At 52.3% G+C, this 24,549-nt stretch overlaps 3 protein-coding genes across 3 annotated transcripts; 1 reads left to right on the top strand and 2 right to left on the bottom strand.

Moving 5' to 3' along the window:
- The first annotated feature begins 1,513 nt into the window (after nt 1–1,513).
- KBTBD13 (kelch repeat and BTB domain containing 13) lies at nt 1,514–2,890 on the top strand. The gene has a single exon (XM_050903636.1). The coding sequence runs from the start codon at nt 1,514–1,516 to the stop codon at nt 2,888–2,890; it is 1,377 nt and encodes a 458-aa protein (XP_050759593.1).
- Nucleotides 2,891–6,799: 3,909 nt separating this feature from the next.
- UBAP1L (ubiquitin associated protein 1 like) lies at nt 6,800–16,372 on the bottom strand. The gene is made up of 5 exons (XM_050903670.1): nt 16,223–16,372; nt 13,654–14,406; nt 12,204–12,413; nt 7,928–8,029; nt 6,800–6,958 (listed from the first exon to the last, which is right to left on the bottom strand). Exons 1-5 carry the CDS (start codon nt 16,352–16,354, stop codon nt 6,824–6,826), a joined length of 1,332 nt encoding a protein of 443 aa, XP_050759627.1. The 5' UTR covers nt 16,355–16,372; the 3' UTR covers nt 6,800–6,823.
- A 3,540-nt stretch (nt 16,373–19,912) lies between these two features.
- Nucleotides 19,913–24,503, bottom strand: PDCD7 (programmed cell death 7). The gene is given in 6 exon segments (XM_050903232.1): nt 19,913–20,855; nt 21,253–21,340; nt 21,962–22,198; nt 22,557–22,695; nt 23,725–24,128; nt 24,131–24,503. Coding segments are annotated over 6 exon segments (1,359 nt in total). The 3' UTR covers nt 19,913–20,737.
- Between the last annotated feature and the right edge of the window lie 46 nt (nt 24,504–24,549).

The following is a 24,549-nucleotide window of genomic DNA, read 5'->3' as shown; positions in this document are numbered from 1 at the left end:
GAGCCGGGGCTGGGGGGTGAAGGCTGCTCCGTGACCATGCGGGGCTGCTGCGCCGTTGGGATTATTGCCCGTTAATGCAGGCAGGATATTTTTAAACCCTCCCAAAATAGTCTGGGAGTGTGGAAGTCCCTGCAAGCCCCGGGGACGGGGAGGATGGGGATCACTTTCCTGCGGGAAGCAGAGCCCCTCTGGGAACCCCAGAGCCCCTTTGGACACAGGTCAAGGATGCTTAAAAGCAATCAAAGCTGAATGTGGTATTTTAAGCTGGGTATCCATAAGGATCAATGACAGTAACACAAGCGCAAAGCTCTCACCTTCTCCCCTAAACTGAGTTTTTTTTGGGGAACCTGCCAGGGCCACGATCCTGGGGCAATGGCTTTGCTGTCACGTGGTGCCCGGGGAGCTCCCGGCTGCTGGGATGAGGGGCTAAGGAGGGAGGAAAAAATATAACCTTCAACAGGATGGGCTGCTCGGGTTATGTTATGCATCAAAACTAAACGCCGGCTGCAGGCGGCGATGGGGAGACTCGGGGAGCAGCCGTCCCGCGTGAGCCCTGTTGCTGGCCCTCCTCAGCACGCCGCGGCGGAGGCGAAATGGGATTTCTAGCCAGAAAAAGCTGCGAATAGCACATAAAGGAGCGATGTGCCACAAATAACACTTTTCTTCACCATCAACCTCTACGTGAGTCGCAGGGGGGTTGTCTCTGCCTGCAGCTGGGTGTTACGGGGAGCGGGGCGAGCCCTGCGGCCGGAGGGGGCTTTTTTTGATGAGAAGGGGTTGCTGCAGTTCATTTTCCTCGCCACGGGATCCCCGGATGAAGCGCAGGCTGGTTTATGGCTCCTTGCGCCCAGGATGGATGTTGCCCGGGTTGCTCGATGCCTCCTCCCTGGGGAGAGTTGCAAAGGGAACGGCCCCGTAAAGGTCTCTCCTTGCCCGTGGCCACGCTCAGGGGCAGCAAAGCCCCTTTCCCAGGGCCGGGCTGGACGGCACCGAGATTTGCTGACGTCGGTTACCTCCCTGTGGCTGTAAACCCCACTTTTTAAGGGAAAAAAAATAGTAGCGCAGCAACATGCTCTTCCCAGCCATGCAAACATGTTGCCCTCCCCAAGGTGGGGACTGTCCCTTTAGGGCATCGCAAGGAGGATGCCTGAGAGCCGGGAGAGCAAAACCCGGCTCCCCCGGTGCGGCCAGGCATCCTCCATGGGACGAGCCGTGATAGAGCCGGGCATCTCCGCCGTGACCCGCGCCGGACGGTGACGCCGGAGCCCTGCCTGTGTTTTGGGTGGGCAGCTGAGCTCGGCGGATGCCTTTGAAAGGCCCCGGTCACGAGCTTGGCTATCTTTAGCCGAAGGTATTTATATTACAAGGCAGTGGCGTGGCGGCCGCCGGGCAGCGCAGCAAAGGCATCAAAGGGTGGTGGAGGCAGGAGGGGGCTGCGCCGGGACACGGCACGGAGGAGCCATCGGGTGCTGCCCCCCACCCCCCGAGAGCTGCTGAGCCCCCCCGGGCAAGGATGACCCCGGAGGAGGAAGGCTCCCAGGCCCCAGAGCGGGTGCGTATCCGGGTGGAGGAGCAGTCGTTCTGGGTGGAGAAGTCCTTGCTGGTAGAGAGCAGTGAGTATTTCCGTGCCCTCTTCCGCTCGGGCATGAGGGAGAGCACGCAGGAGGAGATAGGGCTGGGGGAGCTGAGCGCGGCCGGGTTCCTCGCCATGCTGCGGGTGCTGGCGGGTGAGAGGCCCATCCTCGGCAGTGAGGAGACCTTCCAGGCGGTCGAGTGTGCCGCCTTCCTGCAGGTGAAGCCCTTGGCCAAGTACCTGATCCACTCCATCAACTCCGACAACTGCATCCTGCTGTACCAAGCCGCCGCCATATTCGGTCTCCTGGACCTCTTCCACTGCGCTGCACTCTACATCAAGGACAGCTACGCTGAGCTGGAGGAGTACCTGGACTGCCTCTCTGCTGACCTGCTGGCCTACGTGGAAGCCCTCCTACCCAGCACCTTCGTGGCAGTGGGAGCCCACACGCCCACCTTCGAGTTCTTGGAGGACCTCTCCAGGACTATCTGCTACCTGGACGAGGAGACCAACACGTGGAGGACCCTCTCCTGCCTGCCACTGAGCGCCAGCACGTTCCTAGCCGGCATGGCGACCATGGATAATAAGATCTACATCGTGGGTGGCGTCTACGGGGCCAGCAAGCAGGTGGTGGAGAGCAGCTTCTGCTATGACGCCGATGCCAACGTCTGGAGCGAGTTCCCCAGCCCTCATCAGCTGCGCTACGACGTCAGGCTGGTGGGCCACGAGGGCTATCTCTACGCCATCGGCGGGGAGTACGAGAAGATCTCGCTGAAGTCCGTGGAGAGGTACGATGTGGCCTCCAGCACCTGGACGTTCGTCTCTGACCTGCCGCAGCCGAGCACGGCGGCACCCTGCGCCCAAGCCATGGGGCAGATCTTCGTTTGCTTGTGGAAGCCACTGGACACCACTGTCATCTATGAGTACGAGACCCAGCAAGACGCATGGCTTCCCATCACCGAGCTCAAGCGGCACCAGAGCTACGGGCACTGCATGGTGGCCCACCGCGACAACCTCTACATCATGCGCAACGGCCCCTCGGATGACTTCTTGCGTTGCGTCATCGACTGCTTCAACCTGACGTCGCGGCAGTGGACCGCCCTGCCCGGGCAGTTCGTGAACAGCAAAGGAGCCCTCTTCACCGCCATCATCAGGGGTGACACCGTCTACACCGTCAACAAGATGCTGACGCTCCTCTACTCTGTGGAAGAGGAGACCTGGAGGTTCAAGAAGGAGCGGGCAGGTTTCCCACGCAGCGGCTCCCTGCAGACCTTCCTCCTGCGGCTGCCGAGGCGTGACCACAATGTCGCGACGTAGGTGGCCCCCCCACCCCATGTCGGGATGCTCTCCTTGCACGTGGTCTCGGCTCTGCACCCGCCGCTCCCCCGGGCTCCTCTCCTCCTCCGCGGAGCCGTGCTCAGGTCCAGGGATGCGTCATGTTGGACCTTGGAGGTGACACCAGACCCTGCCAGAGGGGAAGGGGCTGCAGGCAGCTGCTGCCTGCCTCTGCCTGCACTGCACAGGCTGCGTGCAAAGTCCTAGCAGATGTGGGCTCACGAGCCAACTGCGTGCGGGGCTTCATGGCTTCTGCAGAGGACAGGTACCAAAGAGATGCAAACAGAGGTTATATTTATTTTGACCGCACTCTGAAGGTGTGCAGCATCCCAAGTCCTCTCTGCTCTGATGGGAAATCATTCATTATACGTTGGAATTAAAAGGAAAGCTATAAAACCCCCTGTGTTTTTCATTACTCTTGGGTTTGGGATGTTTTTTTCCCCACTTCTGAAGGAAAATTCCTCATAACAGGGGTTCCACGTCAAGGCTCGCTCCTGCCCACTGAATGCTTTTTCAGCTGCAGCTCCGTTTCAGAGCCATACGTGGGAGCACGGTTCCCACGCAGCCCCGCGCTCCCCGGGGAGATCTCCACGGCTGCTCCCGGCCGCAGCGGGGTCCTGGGAGGAGGAGGGGAGATTGGGGCGGGGGTGAAGGAAAGCATCTCCTGGGCATCGGGTGCTTAATGCACTGAGGGATTTCTGGGACCTGGGAACCATCTGTCACCCCCGCCAAGTGCATTAGCCAGCTATTGTCTCCTCCAGGCTTGTCTGCCAAGCCCCAGCACAGACCCAACGGGGTGGCAAGTGCTGGAGCTCATCAGAGGCTCATTTGAGCCAAGACAGGGTCTTTTTAGGACATGGCAAATCTTGGAAATATAGAGGTGCAAAAAGGGAAGGAAGGGAGGGAGCACCACCATTGCATGGCAATGCCAGGCTTGCAGAGGTCTTCTCCATTAGCAGAGCTCCATAACCAGATGAGCTGTTCTCACGAGATACCGCCCCCGGTACTGAAGGTTGATAGCCCTCGACACCAGCTCTGGGGATGGCTGGAGAACGCAGAGCTCCGCTTTGCGACAGCAGCGCTGCTGGGAGACCTGCGGGGACCAGGACAGCAGCAAACCCAGACTATGGCTGAGCTGGTTCCCGTCCGTGGGGCAGGCTTCGGGCTGCCCGTGCGGTCCTGGCCGAGACGGAGCGGAAGGGAATACCAGCTGGGATGCCTCAAATACCTCCGCTGCTGACCCTCGCCAAGTTCTCAGCATTTTCAAAACAGCTACCGCCTTTGAGAAAAAAAACCCACGCAACACAACCACAAACCAAACCAAACAAGAAAACCCCACCTCGCATCCATGTCCACGTTGAAACCCACTCGAGACGCCTTGTCCCCATTTGCCCTCTGCCACTGGGCCAGGCCACCACCCTGCTGTCACCCCCGGGGTGGGGACCGCAGCCGGTGGAGGTGCAGGTCTGATGGTGGCCTGGGGGAGGCAGGGGACACTGGACCGGCCTTACTGTCCTCAGGCGGCCCGTTAGCAGAAAGCCCATCAAGTCAAATCCTTGTTCCCCTTCTAGACGAAGCCAATTACCATTTCATGCTCTCTTTTCCTAACTGGAAGCAGCACATGGAAGCACGCTGCTTTAAAACCATTTTAAGTTGAACAAACAGCTTAAATCCTCCATTAAAATAAAGTTAAAATAATTCTGTTACTAAAATATTTATGATGGGCTCCTGTGGCTAACCCGGGACAGCTGAACTTGGCAGGCTCTCCCCTTCCCTCCAGCTCCAACACCACCAAGCGATACAACCTCTTCACCCCACCCTCACACGCTGTTTGTTTGACAGTTCAGGGGTTTACAAAGGTATTTGCCAACAAAACGCAAAAAGGTTTTACGATTTTAAGGGTAGCACCTGGGGGAAAGAGCAGGTCTTGGCAGGCACTGTTGAGTATGGCATGGACGCTCCCAAGAGAGGAGTAATTTGTCGCATCCATCAATCCAGACGGTGATACAGAAAGTAACACAAGATAATTTGAGGTGCACAGGGAGGAAAAAACATACAGTCCTTACCTCTGCAAGTAGGGGGGAAAAAATGATGAGCCAGGACCAAGCAAATCTCTAACGAGAGCGAGAGGCTGCTCAGCCTTTGCACAGTGAGCGGGCACGACGCTGCAAATGGGCTTTGCTCCACCAGAATTTAGCCCTCAGCGTTACGCATTACTGGCACCAGCACAGCACCGTTATCTTCCCCCTTCAATCTTCATGGTGTTTACTCCGCCAAAGATCACAGTTTGAGGCGAAGCGATCTATCTAATCACAGTTTAACCTTTTGCAAGTTTCTTTTTTAAGGTGACGTCATCTTGGCAAGGATGAACGTAACGAAAAGCTGTCTGTAGAATGGACTTGCCTTATAAGGGCCGTATCAAAAATAAAAGCTTGTATAACCAAGGGAAAGCTGGAGGAAAAACAGGGCTGGGAGCTCCAAGGAGAGCCTGTGAGCTCTCCACGAATATCTCCCTTGGCCATACAAGGTGCCACGTTTTCCTTTTCAGTGCCATTAAAGAAGAGCAGGTATAAAAGAAGAGCAGGTATAAAGCATCCTTGGGTATGGATGGGTCAAGTCTCCCCAAACCTGGATGCCAAGTTGGCTTGTCGCATCCAGGCGAGGCTGAAGGCGGCCATGGAGGGCTGTACCCTCCTGCTGGTGTTTGGCACCTACCTAGAGGGAGAAGGGACACGGTGTTTTTAACTTGATTGAAGTACGTTGGGCTGGGAGATGGTTTGGAAGGATACAATGGAAAAATGGTACTAATGCAACTAATTCAGGATTTTCTCTGCTAGGTTGTGCCAGTTGGCATTTTCACAGGAAAAGACACAAATACATTTCAGAAGAAGCCCTCCAACCATCTTTACTCAAAGAAATTACATCTGTATCTAATTCACAGGAAAATAATATACTTTTATGTGAAAACACTGTCCACTGTTCCACTGCCAAGCCAAGGGACACATCCCGTAAGGTGATCTGAATCTCCCATTCCGTCCTTCAGTTACACACAAAAATTCCCCCGGGCATCCAGATTTTCCTGATCTGACATTCGTGCTTAACTTCATCTGGAGCCACTGCCTCCACAGTTTAGGGAAACATCCCCTGAATCTTCCTGATTTGGGCAGAGCACAAGGGCAGCCGAGCCGTTCCCCGTCTCTCTGTTCTGATTTCATGAAATTCCCCGAGCACAAACCCTTGCATAAGCCATTTTTCATTGCACTGGATAAACTTCATGTATTTCTAGAGCAGGGGCAGCCTGTTTTCTTTCCTTACCCTCATTGAATTGTGTATTTTTCTCAAGTTTCTAGTTTAAACGGAGAAGCTAATGTGATCGGACTGGATTTCAATTACAGTATTCAACCATGCCTAAGTCAGCTGAGACTCTTCCCAAGCAAGGACCAACAAATGTTTCCGCAGGAGCCTTCAGTTTTTATGAAAACAATCTCTTCTGTTGATTTATATAATCTTTTAAGAATCCACATTTGATTGTAGATGAAAACATGACACCCATCACCCCAGGTGGAGGGAGAAAACTGTGGTTTGCGTTTTGCAAAATCGAAGCCGAAGGCGGTTTGGATCTTATTGCATCTAATCTAAACTGCTGAGATGATCAAGGGTGGAGATGTGCGGGTGAAGAGATAAACGCTCCTGCTATAAAGCCTTTGCCTTAGTACAGTCACAAATACGCTTATGATGGACGTCCATAAAATGAGATGAGACACCAAGCCCGTGCTTTGAAGGTTTGTGCCCGGTGAGCCGTCCTGCTCGGGGTGGGGATGGAGCAGCAGAAGGGTAAACGCTTGGTGACCCACCCGAGTCCTTCGGTGGTCCGGTCTGGAGAGGGGAAGCTGGGACTGGGGTCCAGGATGCTGGTCACTGGGTTTTCATCACAAGCTCTTCCAGCGCCTTCTCCCTCTGATTCCCACAAAGCAAAAGAACTTCCTTGATTTCATTTTGCTGGAAACCCATATCGTTAAACTGAGCTAACAAATGCAAGAATTCAGCTGCCTGGAGGAAGAAGGAGGAGAAAGGAGTGATGTTATCATGGGGTTTTAAGGATGGATTTATCGTAGAGTTGCAGCAGAAACAGCGTTGGGTGACAAGGCTGCAGTCAGACAACCTGGCCGGGTTGTATTACCGCTGAAGGGCACTCCGACAGCAGACTGAGGGCACACATACCGCTGCTAGCATTTAGAAGTGTGCCTTTACATCAACTTTTTAAATAAGAAATATTTAATAAAGTCAGCCTCTAGCTTCACTTATTCCTTACAAAGTTTAATATGAATTCCATGCAAGTGTTTGCCTGCGTTATAAAGAGACCGGGCAAAGGCAGCGAGTGCAAGCTGGAATTAATTTGTCCTGCTTCCCCCCTTGCTCAGGCTGGGCCCCAGCACCACAACATCTCCCGGAGCCGTGTCCTCAATAAATAACCCCCTGCCTGACACCGAGACCCGGGCGCCCTCCTGCTGCCACAGCCCTAACGAGCGGTGAGCCGGCGATCCTACGTGCCGTCGGCATCATGTCAAACACCGTCAGCCCAAATTTCAAGCAGTTCTACCCCCGCCAAGCTCTTCATTGCCCCCGGGAGGAGATTGATGATGGAGACCAACGCCCGGCGTGCCACGGTTCTTCTCCCTGGGGGATGAATGCAAAGGGGGAGCCAGGAGGGAGGTAGCGAGCCCGGGTGCCGGTGGATTCCCCGCGCAGGGGCTGAGCGAGCATCGTGCTTGCACGGCAGGGCGAGAGGATGGATGGAGAAGAGCGATGGAGCGGGTGTCCTTCCCCGGGGGTTCCTTACGGTGACGCTGCCCCAGGGGTCTGCCGTGAGTGCGGGCTCGCTGCTTGCAGGGCAATGGGTCTGACCTGCCGGGAGGCTGCATGAGGGGCAGCGGAGGAGGAGGGGAGCGTGCAGCCCGCTGGAAAAGCGAGCCCGGAGGACGCAGCGCAAAGGACCGGGCTGTGCCGTCCCGCTCTGACCTGTTTCTCCGAGTACTGGAACATTTCCATGGCCTCCTCCACCTGCCCTTCCTCGTAGCCCTGCTTCAGCAGCCGGTCACAGGCACCCAGGTAGCTCAGGAACTGCAGAAGAAGACAACCGGGGTTAATCCAACCTCGCAGACACAGGGAGCGAGTGCATTCAGGAGCCCACTTTGCCACCTCCCGGGGACACACTCATGGGGAGGACCTGGGCCACCACCGTCCTGCCGGTTCCCGTCTGATGCTCGACCAGGGTGGTCTGTCTGTCAGCAGGGCTCCCACCGGGAGAAGACATCATCTCCGTCCCCGCCACTCTCCCAGGGTGGGAACGGGAACAAGGCGGAGGGAGGACGAGGAGCAAACCGAACATCTGAACCATCCGAGATACAAAGCGATGACCTCCAGGCTGGGGGGTGAAGCAGAGCCTATCCCAGCGAGATGTCTACCCTCGGCCAACCCCGCATCCCTTTGATGTGCCGGGGTTCGGGCGCCTGTGGGTTTGCTCCAGGGTCCAAGCACAAAACCCACCCCAGGGGATACCCGTGTGCTGTCATTACTGAAAGTAAACAGTTATTTTTGGCTTTCCTCGTTGTTCTTGGAGTGCTGACAGCACTATTCCCAGCGGTATCTTTTAAATACCACGAGAGTCATTCACTGTCCAAAAACATACGGGACAGACAATAATAAATGAGCTATACAATAGCCAGGGGAATAAAAACATCCCACGGGTCTCCCCGAAGCTGTGCCGTCTTCATCCAAGGAGAAGCTGATTCCTATCTCCCCAGATCAACCAGCGCACAGACCTCCACCCTCCCCAGCACCGCCGTAGGCGAGGAGAAGGATTCAGTAAAAGACCATAAAACATATGAAAAAGCCAAAAAAATCCCTCAAACATTGAGTTGATCTAGTTTGGCTAAACAGCATAGTAAGGATTTTAAGAAATGTCAGCCTTGAGGAGTGGTTTATTAACTCAAAAATGAGACAGTCACTCGTCATTGGCATTCATAACCTGTTTTTATTTTCCTCGTTACCTTACTAACTGAAAACCCCAGATCATTGCTGTATTTTCTTGCCCTGTCGCGGCAGGGACAGCCGCTCGCCGTGCTCACGGCAGAACACAGACAGTCCTGGCAGCCTGTTCAAGCCCAGCGTGAAAGCGGTGCTGTTGTCAACTCAATGATTTTTATCATTAAAAAAAAAAAAAATATATATATCCTCAAGACTAAACAAAAACAGGTTTTTAAATACTATGACCTGCTAACCTCCTGGGTCCGGAACCGGCCCCACCGCTCACTGGGGAGGAGGAGGAGGAGGTGCCACTGCCCTCTTGAAGCTCATTCTCCCCCTTGTAGCTCTCAAGGAGGCTCCTTACAACACTTAGACATGAAGTTCCTCCAGCGCAGGCATCCCTGGAGAGCTCGCCTTTATCCACTACACGGCCAACCCAATAACCTTGTCAAAAACTGCTCACGTGGGAAGAGACCTCCAGGCTCTGGTAGATCAGTAACCTGCTGATTTATCTCCTCCCTCATTTGCTGCTACTCGATGTTATGTGCAGCAATTTAGCTTTTCACAGCAAAGACGAGCATGTGCAGGGACATAAAGGAAATCCCCCCTCTGGTGGGTTTTTATCTTCCACGTCCCCATACCACTTTGGCTGACTCCCATCGGAAAGGACCGTCCCCATGAGGTCCCCACTTCAGGTGCTCCAACAACTGGCTGCTTAAGAAGAGCAAAGCCTTACCACCAACCATTTCACCGACCCACCTGGACCACAGACTATATGCTGCCAGCATGGAAAAAACCATGAGCAACCACCACCAAAGACCCAAACGATGATTTCATTGTGGAGGAACAGGGTAAACATCTCCTCAGTCTTGCAGCAGGGTTCAAGCCAGGGATGGCGCTGAGCTTCCAGGGACAGAGGCTCTCTGGGGGGACAGGGAGACCCCAGCCAGCACCACGGCGGACAGCCTTGCTCAACTCACTGCGGCAAACGCCACCACCAAGGACGCAACTCCTACAAGCATCAGAGAGGCTCGAGGAGCCACAGCTGGTGGGTACGGCTGATGCCAGGCTTGTAGGAAGCACTGAAGATCTAGATCGTTGCTTGGGGAAAGACAGCAAGTTCTTGTGGAGGAGGAAAGGGGCAGGAGCACATTATGGAAGCACAGCTGAGCATATATTTTGCTGTATTATTGACTTCACAAGAGTCCAACAGTCCATAGGAAGAGGCTCCCCATCCGCGCACGGCCAGGAGGTGGCTGGCGCAGTGGGCTGTGTCCCATGGTGATCGCCCTGCTCTGAACCCCGTGCTTACGGCTATTTGGGGAGATGGATGCTGACCCGCTGCAGCCATTTGTTGCTTCTCAGCTCACACGCACATTGAGAGCTCCGTGGATCAACGATGCATTTTTGATTGATCAATGATCATTGATCGAGATGCAATGACGCAGTTTTGGTTTAGGCCTTGCCCATGACATCCTAGATGATGAACCTCTGGCGTGTTGGGGCAACTAACCCCGCTTGAGCCTTTTAGAGAGGTTCTTTCACCAAAACTGAGAAGGCATCGTCTCTTTAAGGCAGCAGACTTGCCTTCACCAGGGTGGGCTCTGCCAGTTTGACTTGACACTGCAAAGAAATTGAGCAATTTTTGGCTACCATCTGGTACTGCAATCAATCTTCACGGCTGAAGCTGTCATCGTCACACACTGAAACCCCGCATGACACCAGCAAGCAATGAAGAGCGCCCACAGCTCTTGTTTTTAACTTGAGTTGAAACATATTTTCCAGGAAGGTTTACCCTAATTTGGTAGTTTTGTACTTGTAAGAGACGCACAAAGGGCTAGGCTTTATGTTTTATCTTGGCTGTATTGGGCATAAATGGGAAAGATGGGAACTGCTGGTGAAGAAGGCATAGCATATAAGGCAGACCTTGTATTTTGGTGCCTTAATCTCTTCTCCAAGGGAATGGGAGTCCCAGTGTTTATACAGAAGGGAGCAGACTGTACCCATTTCCATCCTTAATGAGATGCACTGCTTCTTCATATTGAAGCCAGCAGTTGCTACAAGACACCCTTGCACGGCTCTGTGCAAAGAACGGGGGCTGGGCTCTGCCCATCTCCCTCTGCCTAGATGAAACCTTTATGAATCTGAAGAAATAAAGCTTCCCTTCCCACCTCGGCTTGCAGCGACGATCGCCTGAAACACCAGCGAGGGTCTGGGGAGGCTGGTCCAGCCGGGGGTGACTCAGGAGGGAGCCAGAAGCTGCAGGATGACTCAGCCACGGAGCAGCTTCGTGCGCCGACCAGACGGGTAAGAGCTGGCCCACGCAGCACAGGCAGCTCCCTGGGGAATCGGGAAGGGGACCGGCACCCGACAGCGGCCGCTCGGTGCCGTGCCTGCTCACACCTCTGCCTGGGGTCTGCTCCTGCTCCCTGGCATGACAGCCTGGTGGACATCCCTCTTGCTAAGCTGCGATCAAGCCCCTTCTCTCTCTGCAAGAGCTCTTTGGATAATTTAGCCCTACTAAATCCTCCGCTGGGATGGGCCGGTCCAGCCCCGAGCTTGCCAAGCCAGAGGGTCAGAGCCAGCAGCATCCCTCATGGCACGGATGCTCTGAGCCCACCTGGACCACGGCGGGTTCATCTGGACAAGCAGAGAACTCGGGAATCGGGATGCAGCACAGTGGGCTGTGATGTACTCAGGTACCAGGGGTAGGGAGAGGTTGTATGTTAATTATTTTCAATAAACTCCAGGTTATTATAGAGGGTTCCTCAGGAAAAGAGCTCTGGGACCCAGCCGCAATGCTTGCATGGAGTCCCTGGTTGCTCCAACATGGGGAACTTGTGTTTTGGAGAGAGCCCAGACAAATCTCCGAGGTATTTGTACAGTCCCGCTCTGACAGGATGAGCCATGGCAATAACGATATCAATCTAACAGCCGGGAAAAAATGATGTGCAAAAGGTTTCCATATACGGGGGCAAAATTTGTACTTCAAAAGGACACCATGCTCCATACAACAGATTGAACAGATAACGTTTCCCGGCCGTTATTACTCGCTGAAAAGCTGAGGGCGACTCATTGCTATTTTATTACAGCAAAAGTGCAGACGTGTGATCTCATGGAAAACCCTGTCAACTGAGCTCTGATACCAAAGTGGGAAACCCAAGGCCATCAGAAGTCCACCCCAAGCAAGACAGCCATCCCTTTCTCCATGAAAATCAAGTTTCTCTTTACCAAAAGCTTTCCACGGCGCCGTGCCAGCTCCACCAACCTGACTTAAGCTTTGCCTTCCAGTCTTCTGGAGGGTGAGGATGGCTTTGTGGGTGGGGTAGCCCAAGGCTATAACGGGCTCGATGAGGTCTCGCTCCTCTTGGCTCAGCGCCGAGAGCAGGTCAGCCGCCGAATCCGGCTGGGATCTGTGGGAACCGAGAGGCCGCGCAGGCGTGGAGGCAGGGGGGAGGCAGGCGTAGGGGCTGAGGGACTGCAAGAAAAAACAGCAGATGGTCTTCTTGCTCCGGCTCGTGAAACGATGTTAAACAACCCAGGCTGAAGCAATGCTTTCGAACGCCGGCAGTTACCTTGCTCTCTCCAGAAGAGGAAAATTCCCACACATGGAACAAACCCCCTTGGGCATCTAAGGAGACTGGACTTAATTAAATCCAGGCTCAGCTACAGATACAGATCAGAGAAAAAAGCGCTCAGGAGGGTTCATGGGGCAAAGCGAGCAAAAGCAGCTTCCTTTTCCTGGGAATCCTGGTCATCTCTCCAGCAATAAATGCCATGCTTGTCCCTGACCAGCCAAGCAAGAGGCAGCGCTGCCCGCGATGCAGCAGCCCGGGCAGGAGGATGCTCCCCTGATGCCCTGTTTACGGCCGTGACGTTTATCAGACGTATTTAGGGTTCTGTTACAAAGCCATCTCCAGAAATGACCTTGCACATGCATGCGCTTGCCTGGTATTGAGGCTTCAGCATTCAGCATGACGCATCTGTAACAGCAGCCAAGCAGGGTGGGCAACGTACAAATACACACGGGCATTTAATCCTTCCTTAATTACCCTACGTCTAATGCAACTACATATAAATAACTCGGCCTTTCATGTGTCCGTTGGTTTTAATTGCAGGTTTTCAGTAATTCATCTCCTAAATCTCTCAAGTAGCTGGATGAGATGTGATTTCTTAAAAAACACGGTGCAATTCAGATTTAAGGTGATGGAAAGAAATATTTACTCCATCACTTCGCATCACTGTCTCTGTCATTAAACGATTTGTATTTCTAGTAGGACTATGAAGTCCAAAGTTTCCTAGAAAAGACATGATGGCTGTAAGGGGGCATTTCCCCATAAACCCATTTATATCTGTTAGAGGGGGGAAAATGGAGAGGAAAGAGGGAAAAAAACTTATTTCACTTTTTTTGTGTGTGTGTTTCAATGGAAAAATCAGACAAGACACCTTGCTTGTTGGGAAAAACAGGGATGTTTTGGTTAGGACAGAGCAAGTAAACGTGCTCCCAGAAAGCTTGCCTTTAAACCCCGGCAAAAAAAAACCCTTCCTTCACTTTTTACGAAAACTCGTCAGCAATTTCTCATGGGTTCAGTGTTCCCAAAGCCCCGTTTCGGTTCCGTTTTGCTAGCCAGACCCCAGCTCCGTTTACTGATTCAACGCCCTCCACCTCCCTCCCGTCTCACCAACAAGCAAAGGGCTACCAGAAGAAAACACCTCACCGGCACCGTGGGTTTATGCCGTTTGATCGGGGGGATCGGCGCGGCCGTGGCCGGAGGAGCCGGCACCAAGGTCCCCAGATGGGACACGGCCGGGGCTGGCCCGTACTTGACGCTGCGGCCGGTGCGGGGATGCTGGGGGAGCGGCCGTGGCTCCGAGACCCCTCTGCTTTCTGCGGCGGCTCTGTTCAAAGGATGCACCAAAGCAGCCAGCTTCTTCCTGGCCGCTTCCAGCTCGTTCTTCATGTTGTTAAATATCACCGTGGATCTTCTCTGCTTGCTCGGGTCCGGGCTGGCTGGGTTGTGACCACCATTCTCCAGCGAGGGCTCCAGCAAGCCGGGTGATGTCTTTGGTCGGGTCTGGTAAAAGCCGGGACACGGTGCCGCACCTCTCCCAGTGTTTCTCCTCCCGGAAACCTTTTCATCTTTGTCGTTCTCTTCCCAGGAGGTTGAGGAGTACTCGTCGTCCTCCGAGTATTCATCGTCCTCCGAGTGCCAGGTCTCGCTCTCGGTGTCGGAGAAGGCGCCTCTGCCCTTGGCGTGCCCGTAGCTGCCGTCGGCAGCGCTCAGGCTGACGCAGCGCCGCACCGCCCCGTCCCGCGCTTTCCCCCCGTAGCTGTCAGCCGGGTCCACCAGCAGCAGCCAGCACGGCGGAGCCGTGGGGACGACTTCGGAGGTGACCCGTTGCCGGGAGGTTTGCTGCTGAGAGGCCACCTCAACCCAGTAAAGCACTTTTCTTTCCAGCGAGAAGTCGTGCTGCGGAAGAGCGAGAAGCGGCTGGTGAGGGCATCTGAAACCAGACCACGCGGCACAGAGCAAACCACGCGCTTCACGAGGGCATGCATCCTTCCCATATCGGCTCCTCTTTCCCCGAGCATCAGGGCTGGCTGCGGGCACTAGGGCTGTAGGATTGGGCAGTGCCAGCCTCATCCCTATAGGGAATCCCCAAATTTATACTTGGAAAAAATCCGGGTACAAAGTTATTACTATTTTGAGTTGTATCTACCATTCTTTTGATAGGTGTTTTACGCTCGGAGGTGGTTTTGTGTCAGTTTGGCCGCTGTGGAAGGGGACAGCACCCATTAGTGGCACCCGGCAGAGCCACCTCGGCCACGGGGGCTCGGGAGCCACCAAGGGGGTAGATGCCACCTTGGGCAGAGGGAGGACCAGCCACGGGTGTCTCTGGCAGCGCCGGGGGCTCAGCCGGTCCCAGAACAGAGTCATCGTTTCCACGTAGTCCGGCTTAAAATATAAGCGTGTTTGAGTCTGAAATCGGAGGGTTTTCCTGGAATAAACAAGCCTTGCCCGCCCCAGAGCTCTCCAAACAAGGTCTCCTCCGGACGGGCAGGCAAGTACATTCACAGCCCAGGAATGCTGTTTTTACTGCTCCCTGCCACTTGTCAGCCGCGGACCCAAACCAGCCTGCCCGAGGAAAACACCACCACGTCCCTCGACAAGGATCAGCCCGGATCACCAGCGCAATCGCTCCGCCTCGGTGGGGAGCACCGACGCGTCCCCGATCAGGGAGAAACCCTGGGCTGGGGGTTTCCCGGGATAGGACGGGGTGGTGGACTACCTCAGCTGGTCCATGGGGATGCAGACCATCACCTGCCTTTACCCGGGTGGCAAAAAATGTGTGCATTAAAATTTCCTTCGGAGAAATTGCTTAAAATGAACACCACGGCGACTCTTCATGTTAAACACATCCTGCGGATTTGGGCTGCGTCATTTTGGGGGGGAGGGATGAGCAAGGCTGAGCTAGCGAAAAGCCAGATGTGGGGTTTACTGCTGGTCCACCCATCCCCAGGAGCGAGCAGAGGCTGTTTGGGATCGCCCAGATCGCCTTCCCCCCGTGAAGTGCACTGACCCCATCTATGGGTGAGACTACTTAAGGCTAAACACGCATAGTATGTCTGAAATCGTCTTCAACTGGAGCTGTGCTAGCGCTACCCGTAAGCCCGGAGAGCCAACTCCATGCCTTCAGGGCAGTTGGACGGGGAAAGGCTTCCTAACCCCTTCCAGAACACAGACAGCTCCTTCGAATCGCTGTGCCGGGGTTTAAAATTGGTGACAATGCCGTTACAGCAATACGTGTAGATTCAAAAGCAGTTTAGGACTGAGCAATGTGGAAGCACACAAAGCACCACAGGAATTTTTTTAATATATATATACATATTATATATATATATGTTGCCAGCACAGGTAGTGTTGCCTGCTTACATCTGTTAGATTTATTAATAAGTATTTAATAAGTATTATTAATAAATGAGACGGTGAGGATTCCAGAGCAGAAAACAATCCCAGAGCAGAGCCTGAAGTTTGTCCTCCTATCCCAGAAAGACCCAACCCTCTTGCTTGGATGGGATTAAAAAAACCCAACCCCTTACCTACCCCTTTACCTCCTCCCACTCCTGCAAACCAGCCAATTAAGAGGAGATCAATTAGGAGGAGAGGTTTCCCTTCCCTTCTTTCATAAGAAAAGACAAACACCGCTGACATCCCTTTGAGCATCCCCCTTTGAGCATCCCGCCAGAAGCGAATCCAGGCGCGGACGCAAGCAGAGGCGACTCACCATGGTGCTCATGAGGATGTCGGCGCAGTCGGGGAGCTCGATGGCTGGAGCTGTGATTAAAGTGTTTTCTCCCCCCGAGTCCCCGTCGAGGCTCCTGGCCGTCCGGAAGGGAACTTCATCCAAGTAGCTCATCACCGCTGCCTGATTCCTTGCTGCCGGAGGAAGGGATGAAACAAAACTATAAAAGGCAGGACTAGCACCTTTTAAGTTGGGTGGAAGGAGAGAAAGATGAGCTATTTCAAGTGATGCCGGTAAAAGGAACGCAGCCTTTAGAGATGCTGTGTAAAAACCGCTGTGTGCAATGCCCAGATTTGCAAAAATCTTAATTACTGATACCGGGAAGATTTGTCCGAACTAACCTTTGCTGTTCTGAGCTTGAGCCAGCAGGACCTGACCAAGCTTACAGCTTCATTTGGCAGAGATCTGAGCGTTTCTCTCCTCCGTTTCCACCTCCGTGCATGCCCCGCTGCTTCCCATCCCTCCTCCCGCCTCTCCCTCTCCCTCCGCTGCCCATCGCATGCTCCCTTTCCCAAGCCAGGGACAGACCGAGCGCTTTTTCCAGTTACAGAGGGAGAAACCACAGCCAAGGAGGACACCTCACAGGTCTCCTCTCTCTGCGTGACCCGAGAGCTCCCGTGGTCACGGAGCTCATGCACGTGGCCACGTGCTGCTAAGCCGTCACACGGAGCAGCCCGGGGGAGCCGGGGCGAGGGCATCCCCTCCAGCGCCGCAGCAGCTTAACCGAGAGCCAGACAAGGAGGCTGGTGCATCAGGCAAGCTACGGCATTAGAGGGATGTCGAACGAGGCATTTTAAGGCCAGATTAGCTTTTAAGAACCATCTATTCTTTTTAAGTGCGGTGATGTTTTTAGATTGGGAATAGCAGGGGAGAGGAAAACTTCTGACGAGCTGGGAATGGTGGCATGGAAAATATTACTGCAATAGCGTAGCCATCAGCTCTATATAAATGTCTCAATTTAGTAAAAAGACACTACTTGCTGCGTGAAGCCTCGAGTCCCCAGCTTCCCAGCGATGACAGTGTGCAAAATAATTTCCTTTATATATTGTCAACCGGCACGAGCTGACGGCCAGTCTTCCACCGAGTTCTGGTACCTGCAGCCTGTGCCTGTTCGTCCCAAAGTCCTCAGCAGTCATCCTCACAACAAACAGTAAATACTTGCTGTGACATCCCTAAGTGCTTTTACCAATTTTTTTTCCCCCCGCTTTGAAAAGAAATGGCTTCTATGACAATGAGGATAAACACTCCACAAAAAGAAAATAAGCAGATGAATGCATACAAGGAAGAAAAAGCTGCCTGTTTCAGGCAAAAATAAGGGTCTATAATGGGAAATGGCATTCAAGGTCATTTCTTATGTTGGCAAAGGACTAACGAACTGCCTCTAGCCCACAAAGGAAGAGCGACACGCACAATCGCTCGCTTCAACTCAGTTGCTCTTCTCAGAATTAGAACGGTTGTCGCTCACCTGCTTACGCCGGGAGCCTTTAATACCCGGGGCCGTAGCGCAGGCAGAGCCCCTAACCGGCTTTGCGGCTCCCGCACGTGTCCTGCTGCTAACACGCGACACAGGCAACGTGTTGGGAGCCTGCACGGAGCCAGGCCATCTGCTCCCCAGCCTAAGAGGGCTCAGCGTGAAGTTGCAATCCACATCAGCACCGACAAAGACAACGCGTGAAAACATCCGTAAGCGAAGCCACCTTCCCCCGGCTCTCTCGAACTCCTCCGCCTGGCCGTGCAGCCCCTGCCTGCAAGAGGGACGGATCCTCCTTGTAGCTTAGGCTGTAAACCAGCTCTTCCCAAAAGCTGTGCGGTACAAAGGTGCAAAGGCAAAAAAAGCAACAAAGTATGTCGTCATCCATCACTTAGAACGGCTTTACTTGGTTTTAAATGCCACTTTAAGGGCTGGAGATGGGTAGTGCATGTGTCTGAAGCCACGATGAAGAATATAGGGAGAGATTATGGGACCGTATCTCACTGTATTTCGCTGCATAAATACTGTGCTCTAAGAAAGGCTCGCACAAGTGTTAATGCCCAAAAGCACCATTTAGAAAAAGAGAAGTACATTGGGGCGAGGAGCGATGACAACGAAAACGCTACTAGACGAGAATAAAAGAGGGTCAGCTGTAAACACCAACTTACACCAGAAAGCAACTCCTACAAGGGTTCTGACCTCATCTGCTTCACGCCAGCTCTGCCCGCTCTCACATCAAAGATCCAGGCTGGCAAACGAACAAATTCGTATCAGGAAGAGGATGTGCCTTCAAAGCGTGAGAAACCTGAACTGCCCTGGGACCAGGGAAGGAATAGGATGCAAACAAGTCTCAGAAACTCATAGCCAACCCCTCTTTTCTTCTGGGCAACAGTAATTTTTTAAAACTTAAAAATAGTAGGAAATACTATACTGAGACAAATCTGAATCTTCAAACTGAATACACAAGGTTTTTTCAAGAATTAATATACCCTGTCTCCGTGTATTTTATGAGTTAAGACTTTAAACATTCCTCCTCCATCTGTGGTTTCAACATCTTCCTCACTAAAAACACAAAACATTTTAATGCAGACGTCATTAGACAAGAGCAAATATGTAGAACAAACCACAGAAAGCTGGAGGGATCGAAATATACCTAAACACACATCATCCGCTGGCATTTTCAAGTCCTGTTTTTATTAACAGTATGAAGTTATCCTTACCGTCAGACGAAATCATGGAGCTCTTCTCGCAGGGCCGGGAGGACAGGGTTGCTTCTACGCTGCCCGCTTATCTGCTGCTCAGTTCTTTACATTTTTGCAGCGTCAGGCAAGCATCTGACTTTGACAGTTTTAAGATTATCGTAGCTTAAGCGGTTAGCCTGTGCCATCAGACATGCTGACGGGATAAGGAGCCTAACTATTTAAGCAGAGCATCCTCCGGTCACTAAGCTTCCTGAACTGAAAGCGTTGTTTCTGCAGTTGTTTTTATGCTATTTGAACTTTTGCTTTTTCATCAGGTAAGACTCCCCAGGATCTGACCCAGCCATAGGTCTTGGGAGTAACGAGATGCTAGAAGTGACAGTGGGGACGGGAGGACGTACGGACATGCAAATCAGAACCCCCTGCCTCCAGAGGACTTCACGGTAATCTGTATTTTGGGGTGCTATAGGTAGGCGATATACGCGTGAGCAAGAACTGCAAACTTCTGCACCCAGATTAATTCTAACTCTACGAAAAATTACTAGTTCGTGTGCTCTTACTAACAGAAATCAACGCAAAGCTTCAGCCAAGAAACAATTAACGTTATACACAAGGCCCAAGCGCTGAATTTAGGCAAGGACATGTTGCCTCCTCCATGAATTACACAATGTTGTGATGTGGAGAGGTAAGGAATGGGAGAGATTAAATCCATTCCCACACGTGAGGGCTAAGCAAGAATAACGACTGCAGCTCTGGAAAGCTGCCACGACAATCTGCGTAGACCAGCAAAGCCCCAAACCTATATGGGCCGTCGCTGTTTCGAGCAAACTGTCCAGAACATGGACGGCTTTGAAATCAGATGCCTCTGTCACCTTGTAAGAGGGAGAAGTTCCTTCACACAAACCTTTTGCCAGCAATTCTCTCCACATCGGAGTCGTATTTGATGCCAAGTACTAAACCAAATCTCTCCCTCGGAGTAAAAACGCTTCAAAGAAAAAAAAATTCCATTTTTCTCTATTTATTCTGTACAAAAAACAATTTACAAAATAGAGCTGTGTTTTTGAATCAAATATTATATACATGATCTGTCCCTACACAAAAATAGCTATATAGGCAAAAACAATTACAGTAGGTTAGACTTCAGATTTTATTGGGTTTTTTCCAGCAGGCTTATTCATCAAATTGATATATATTCACACGGCTCTCTGACCTATTTCACCACAACCAGGAATTTTTTCCATGTTGTGGTACCAGTTTTAGTCCACAAAAGTAAAATGTCAACAGCTGCTTTAATCAACCTTGGAAAACCCCGTCTTGTTTGTACTTCAGAATTTGTTTAAACTTGTAATAGGTTCATTTCTACGCACAAAAATACAGGAATTATTTTGACAGTGATGCCTGACATGCTTCATTTAAGAAGAAAAACATGTTTACTAATGATCTCTGTTGTTTTTTTTTTAAACTTCTTTATTTCTGGAGCTTTCATCATCTGGATTTAGGCTTATAAAGATAAAAAGCCACTAAAAATAGGATGTTAATGCTGGCACAACTACCCTCGTCAGCAATGTTTATTAAGATTGAGATTTGTTAGCAAAAACTCGCAGCGGGATTGTAATTCCACACCACGCGAGGCCTAGCAGCTTTGGGCTCGCTCAGGTATTTCCCTGCAGTGTCAGATAGCAAAAACAGTTCTTACACTTTTCTTCAAGACATTCCAGCACCCGGCTACCGAAACAGAGGATGAGGCTTCCTCTTCGGACCCTCTCATATTTACACACGCAATTATAATGAAACATTCCTCCAACGTTAAAATAATTTATTACTAAATTATCTGACAGCAGTGGCCCAAGTGTCGTTTGTGGGGAGACTCGGAAGAACCCATCCTGGAGGGATGCAGCTTCCTTCAGGGTGATCAGCTGGCACCAAGTACTGATCCCATTCATGCCTTTAACAGAGAAAGCGTCGTTTGAGAGGAGAGCTGGCATGAATTTGGTAGTAATATTTATTATATACCCGCATAGGTATTTTTCCATACTGATCAATACACAAAGCACTATAAATTGCACTCTGAAACTTGTTTTTCAAAACACAAATGTGAAAATTATATGTACTATTCTATTAAATGGAATGGTTATGCATGGAAGTGCACCCTGCCTCACACGGGAATCTGTTGGATACAACTCTATCAAGCGAGAAGCTTGATCCTTAGCTGAAAAAAACCAGGACAATTCATTGCATAACCATATTTGGAAGTTAGCGAACCAAAAGGGATCATAATTGTACAATCTCAACACACAATACTTGTCGTCTTTGATTAAAATAAAGACTTTGTTTGGTTTTACCTGATCTGGATTAGAGCTGCTACAGAATGCTCAGCTTGTAAGTAATACTCTCTGAAGGGCTGCAATAGGTGGGCTAGAGGAAATTCATCTGTTAAAACACAAACATAGAAATCGTTCAATAAATCAGAGACCTTTGATTCTAGAAAGTCTTAGAAGCCCCAAATTTGCCAACTCGTTTGCTACTCCCCAGCTATAACTTGAAATCACTTCCCTATGTAATATATTAAGGACTATTTATATGTTTTGCACGTCTCCTCATCCTTACTGGAGCTGTCAGAGGCAAGTCAAGACTAGCAAAACTTTTCCTGCTTCCATCCTCTAAACAAGGGGAACATATGGACGCTGCATCTTTACAGATTACCCGAGTCGCACTTACCAAATCACCAGACTAAAGCATCTGTTGGGTGCTGGAAGTCTTCAATCTATTCTGTTTATTCTCACTTCAGCTTAATCTACAACCTCTTCTTGCAAAACACTATGAAATCAGCTTGAGATATACTGCAGACGACGCTGAAGAGCTAAACAGTTCTTCTTACATCACATGTGCTAACAGCATGCTACGTTTATCTCATCTTTTCCTCAGACCATAAATTACTCCAGTGGATGCTTTCTTTCTCAACTATTTTTGTGCCTGCATTTTAAACCCAGTGTCTATGAGATGGGGCTGTGGTGTGGAACAATACTGTTAAGTATGGCATGCAGAATTTACCTGGATCCCCAAAGAGCTTGGAATCAATTTCAAGTTTCTGCTGTAGTAGTTTTTCCCTTTCCTTCTTCTCTTTCTTTTCCATTTCTCTCTTCCTTTCCTCCTCCTGTTCTCCCTCCAACATAACTCTTAATGCTCTCTCCTCAGCTTCATACAGCTCTGTGCGATTTTTGAGCAACGTTTTGAGACTCTCCACCTGATTTTCAAATGCTTCGTCTGCTGAGGGGGGCGGACAAACACCTAAACAGAAAGAGAATTAATTTTAAAGTTTCAAATTCAGAAGGGCCTCTGTTATCAGACTTGAGAGCAGAGCTGGCAAAATCTCAGAAGAACATGAGCTTAACCTTGCTAACTGGAGCTTAACCTTGCTAACAACTATCTTACTGGAATAATTCTACCAAGAAAGAGCTTGGAAACGTAGGAGCACCACCACTGTATTCAGCATTTTATAGCTGTTCTTGCATAACACTGTAACAAAAACCACTAATGAAGAAACAGCTTTTTCAAGCTGCACCTTGCTAGTCAGCACAGGGCACGCACATCATCTTATTTCCAGTGTGCGCCACTAAAAAAGCTTGGTAAAAATCTCGTAATTAACCTTTCCTGCCAGCAGCCTCTTTTCTCAGTTTCCGAAGCTTTTCTAATGCGCGCAGGATGTCCACCATCCTCTTTGTGTCTGCTTGTTTCTTCCGTACTTCAGATAAGACACTGTCTGCAGCAGCCTTAAGTTCTCGTTCCTACGAAAGAAAGAAAAAGAACAGACACGATGTGTGAAATATCCCATGTAGACAAGAATGAAACGGTACTTTCAAAAAGATTAGCAAAGCACTGGAGATCAGAATAACTGCCTAGTAACACAGCCATAGCAAGTTAGGTCAACCATCCAACCTTGTCTTTTTATGAAAAAGGTAAAACAGGAGAGACTTCAGGAAACAAAAAAAAGAATGCCGAGCAACTCAAAAATTTGGGCCAAATGGCTACTGAATTCATAAAGCCCGATAACCTTTAACCACAGAAAGTTAGGAAAAACATTAACAACAAACCTAAACCATCCCGATTCTACAGCTCGGCAATTAAAGACTATTAACGTGCCACAGCCTGAACGCAAAACCTTTCCCAGCTGCTGCTCTGTACCACCCCAGCAGCAGACCCAGCACCAGCAGAAGGGTAGCCCTTCAGCCAACAGCCAACACAAAGGTGCCTACAGCACTTCCCAGCAAGCCTCATTTGAGCTGGGTTTTTTTTTTTGCGTTGGAGCCGTTTTGCTTCCCGGTGAGACTGAAAAGCTTGCAAACAACAAGCTTTACAAGGACGAAGCCAGCAGGCAAGGCTTATGGTTACTGAAATGGCACTGACCGCCCTAGGGCAGCTGTGAGCAGCGTGGGGCGGGCTGACAGCTTGGGACCAGAGAGGAAGAACCCCACATGCAACCGAGAATTCAGAAACCACTTAACCCCCAGCTGTCAAGGCCTAGGACACGAGCGTGGCAAAGCTGAGATGCCGACCAAGGCTTTTAAGGAAGAAGCAGGGCTTGCAGGCCTCGGAAACTGTGTCTCCAAGCAAGCCGAACCCATGCAGCACCAAGGTGGCACCTACGGAACGGCGGGGGCCAAAGCCAGGTGCCACGCAGAGCCTGCCACAAGCCCATTACCGGCAGGTCTCCCCCAGCTCCGCCACGCTGCCCTGCTCCCAGAGGGACGCGCAGGAGTCCCCGGGAGGCCACGCTGCAGCCCGGGCGGGCAGGATCAGGCCGCTCGGGGCCGTACCCGGTTCTTCTCCTCCACCTCCTGGATGCACTTGGCCCTCCACTGGTCGATCTTGGCCTCCCGTTCGGCGGCCCGGGCCGCCTCCTCCTCCTTGGCTGCCTCGGCTTCTTGCTTCCTCCGCTGCAGGCGCAGCCTCCTCTTCCTCGCCCTCTCGGCCTTCCTCCGCAGCGCCTCCCGGTAGCCGGGCTCTCTCAGGGGTCGCACGACCTCCCGCAGCTCCTGCCGCACCGCCTCGGCCTCCTCCCGCGCCTGGGCCCAGCCCGCCTCGTCCCCCTCGGCCTCCCGCCGCCGCAGGGCCCGGCAGAGAGCGGCCAGCCGCGCCACCCGCCCCAGCGCCTCCACCGCCAGCTCCCGGGCGCTGCTGGGGCTGGCGGCGGCGAGAGGCGGCGGCGGAGGCGGCGGCGGGGGGCGGCCCGGCGCCGGCCCAGGAACTGCGACAGCCACAGCTCGTCCTGCTGCCGCTGCGCCGCCGCCGCCGCCTCCTCCTCAGCCACCGGCCGCGGCGGGAACGGAGGAGCCGCCGGGAAGTAGGGGCCGCCGCCCGGCGGGAAGCGCGGCCCCGCGTCGCCCTCAGGCCCGGTCGGCGGCGGCGGAGGTAGCGGCGGCAGGAGGAAGGGCGGGGGCGCCGCCGCTGCCGCCGCTACGAAGGGCCCCGGGCGGGCGGCGGGGCCGGGGAAGGGCGCGGCGGGCGGCGGGAAGGGCCCCGCCGGCGGCGGGAAGGCCCGGAACGGTGGCGGCGGCGGCGGGAAGCGCCCGGCGAAAGGAGGTGGCTGCGCCATGCTGCCGCCTCGGCCCACCGCCGCCCGCGCCGCAGCGCCCTCTGGC

This window comes from Gymnogyps californianus, chromosome 11 (genome assembly GCF_018139145.2).
Source record: "Gymnogyps californianus isolate 813 chromosome 11, ASM1813914v2, whole genome shotgun sequence".
Classification (NCBI taxonomy): domain Eukaryota; kingdom Metazoa; phylum Chordata; class Aves; order Accipitriformes; family Cathartidae; genus Gymnogyps; species Gymnogyps californianus.
Note: the sequence above shows the minus strand (reverse complement) of the source record. Positions and strands in the feature narration are given on the sequence as shown.

Bases quoted from the DNA above. Each gene is read 5' to 3' on its own strand.
- KBTBD13 (XM_050903636.1), top strand. From the start codon at position 1,514: ATGACCCCGGAGGAGGAAGGCTCCCAGGCCCCAGAGCGGGTGCGTATC.
- UBAP1L (XM_050903670.1), bottom strand. From the start codon at position 16,354: ATGAGCTACTTGGATGAAGTTCCCTTCCGGACGGCCAGGAGCCTCGAC. The intron at 8,030-12,203 runs GTTGGTGGAGCT...CTTCTTCTGCAG, and splicing joins GAAGGCAAAGCTTAAGTCAG to TTCCTGAGCTACCTGGGTGC. The intron at 6,959-7,927 runs GTCAGAGCGGGA...TTCTTCCTCCAG, and splicing joins TCCAGTACTCGGAGAAACAG to GCAGCTGAATTCTTGCATTT.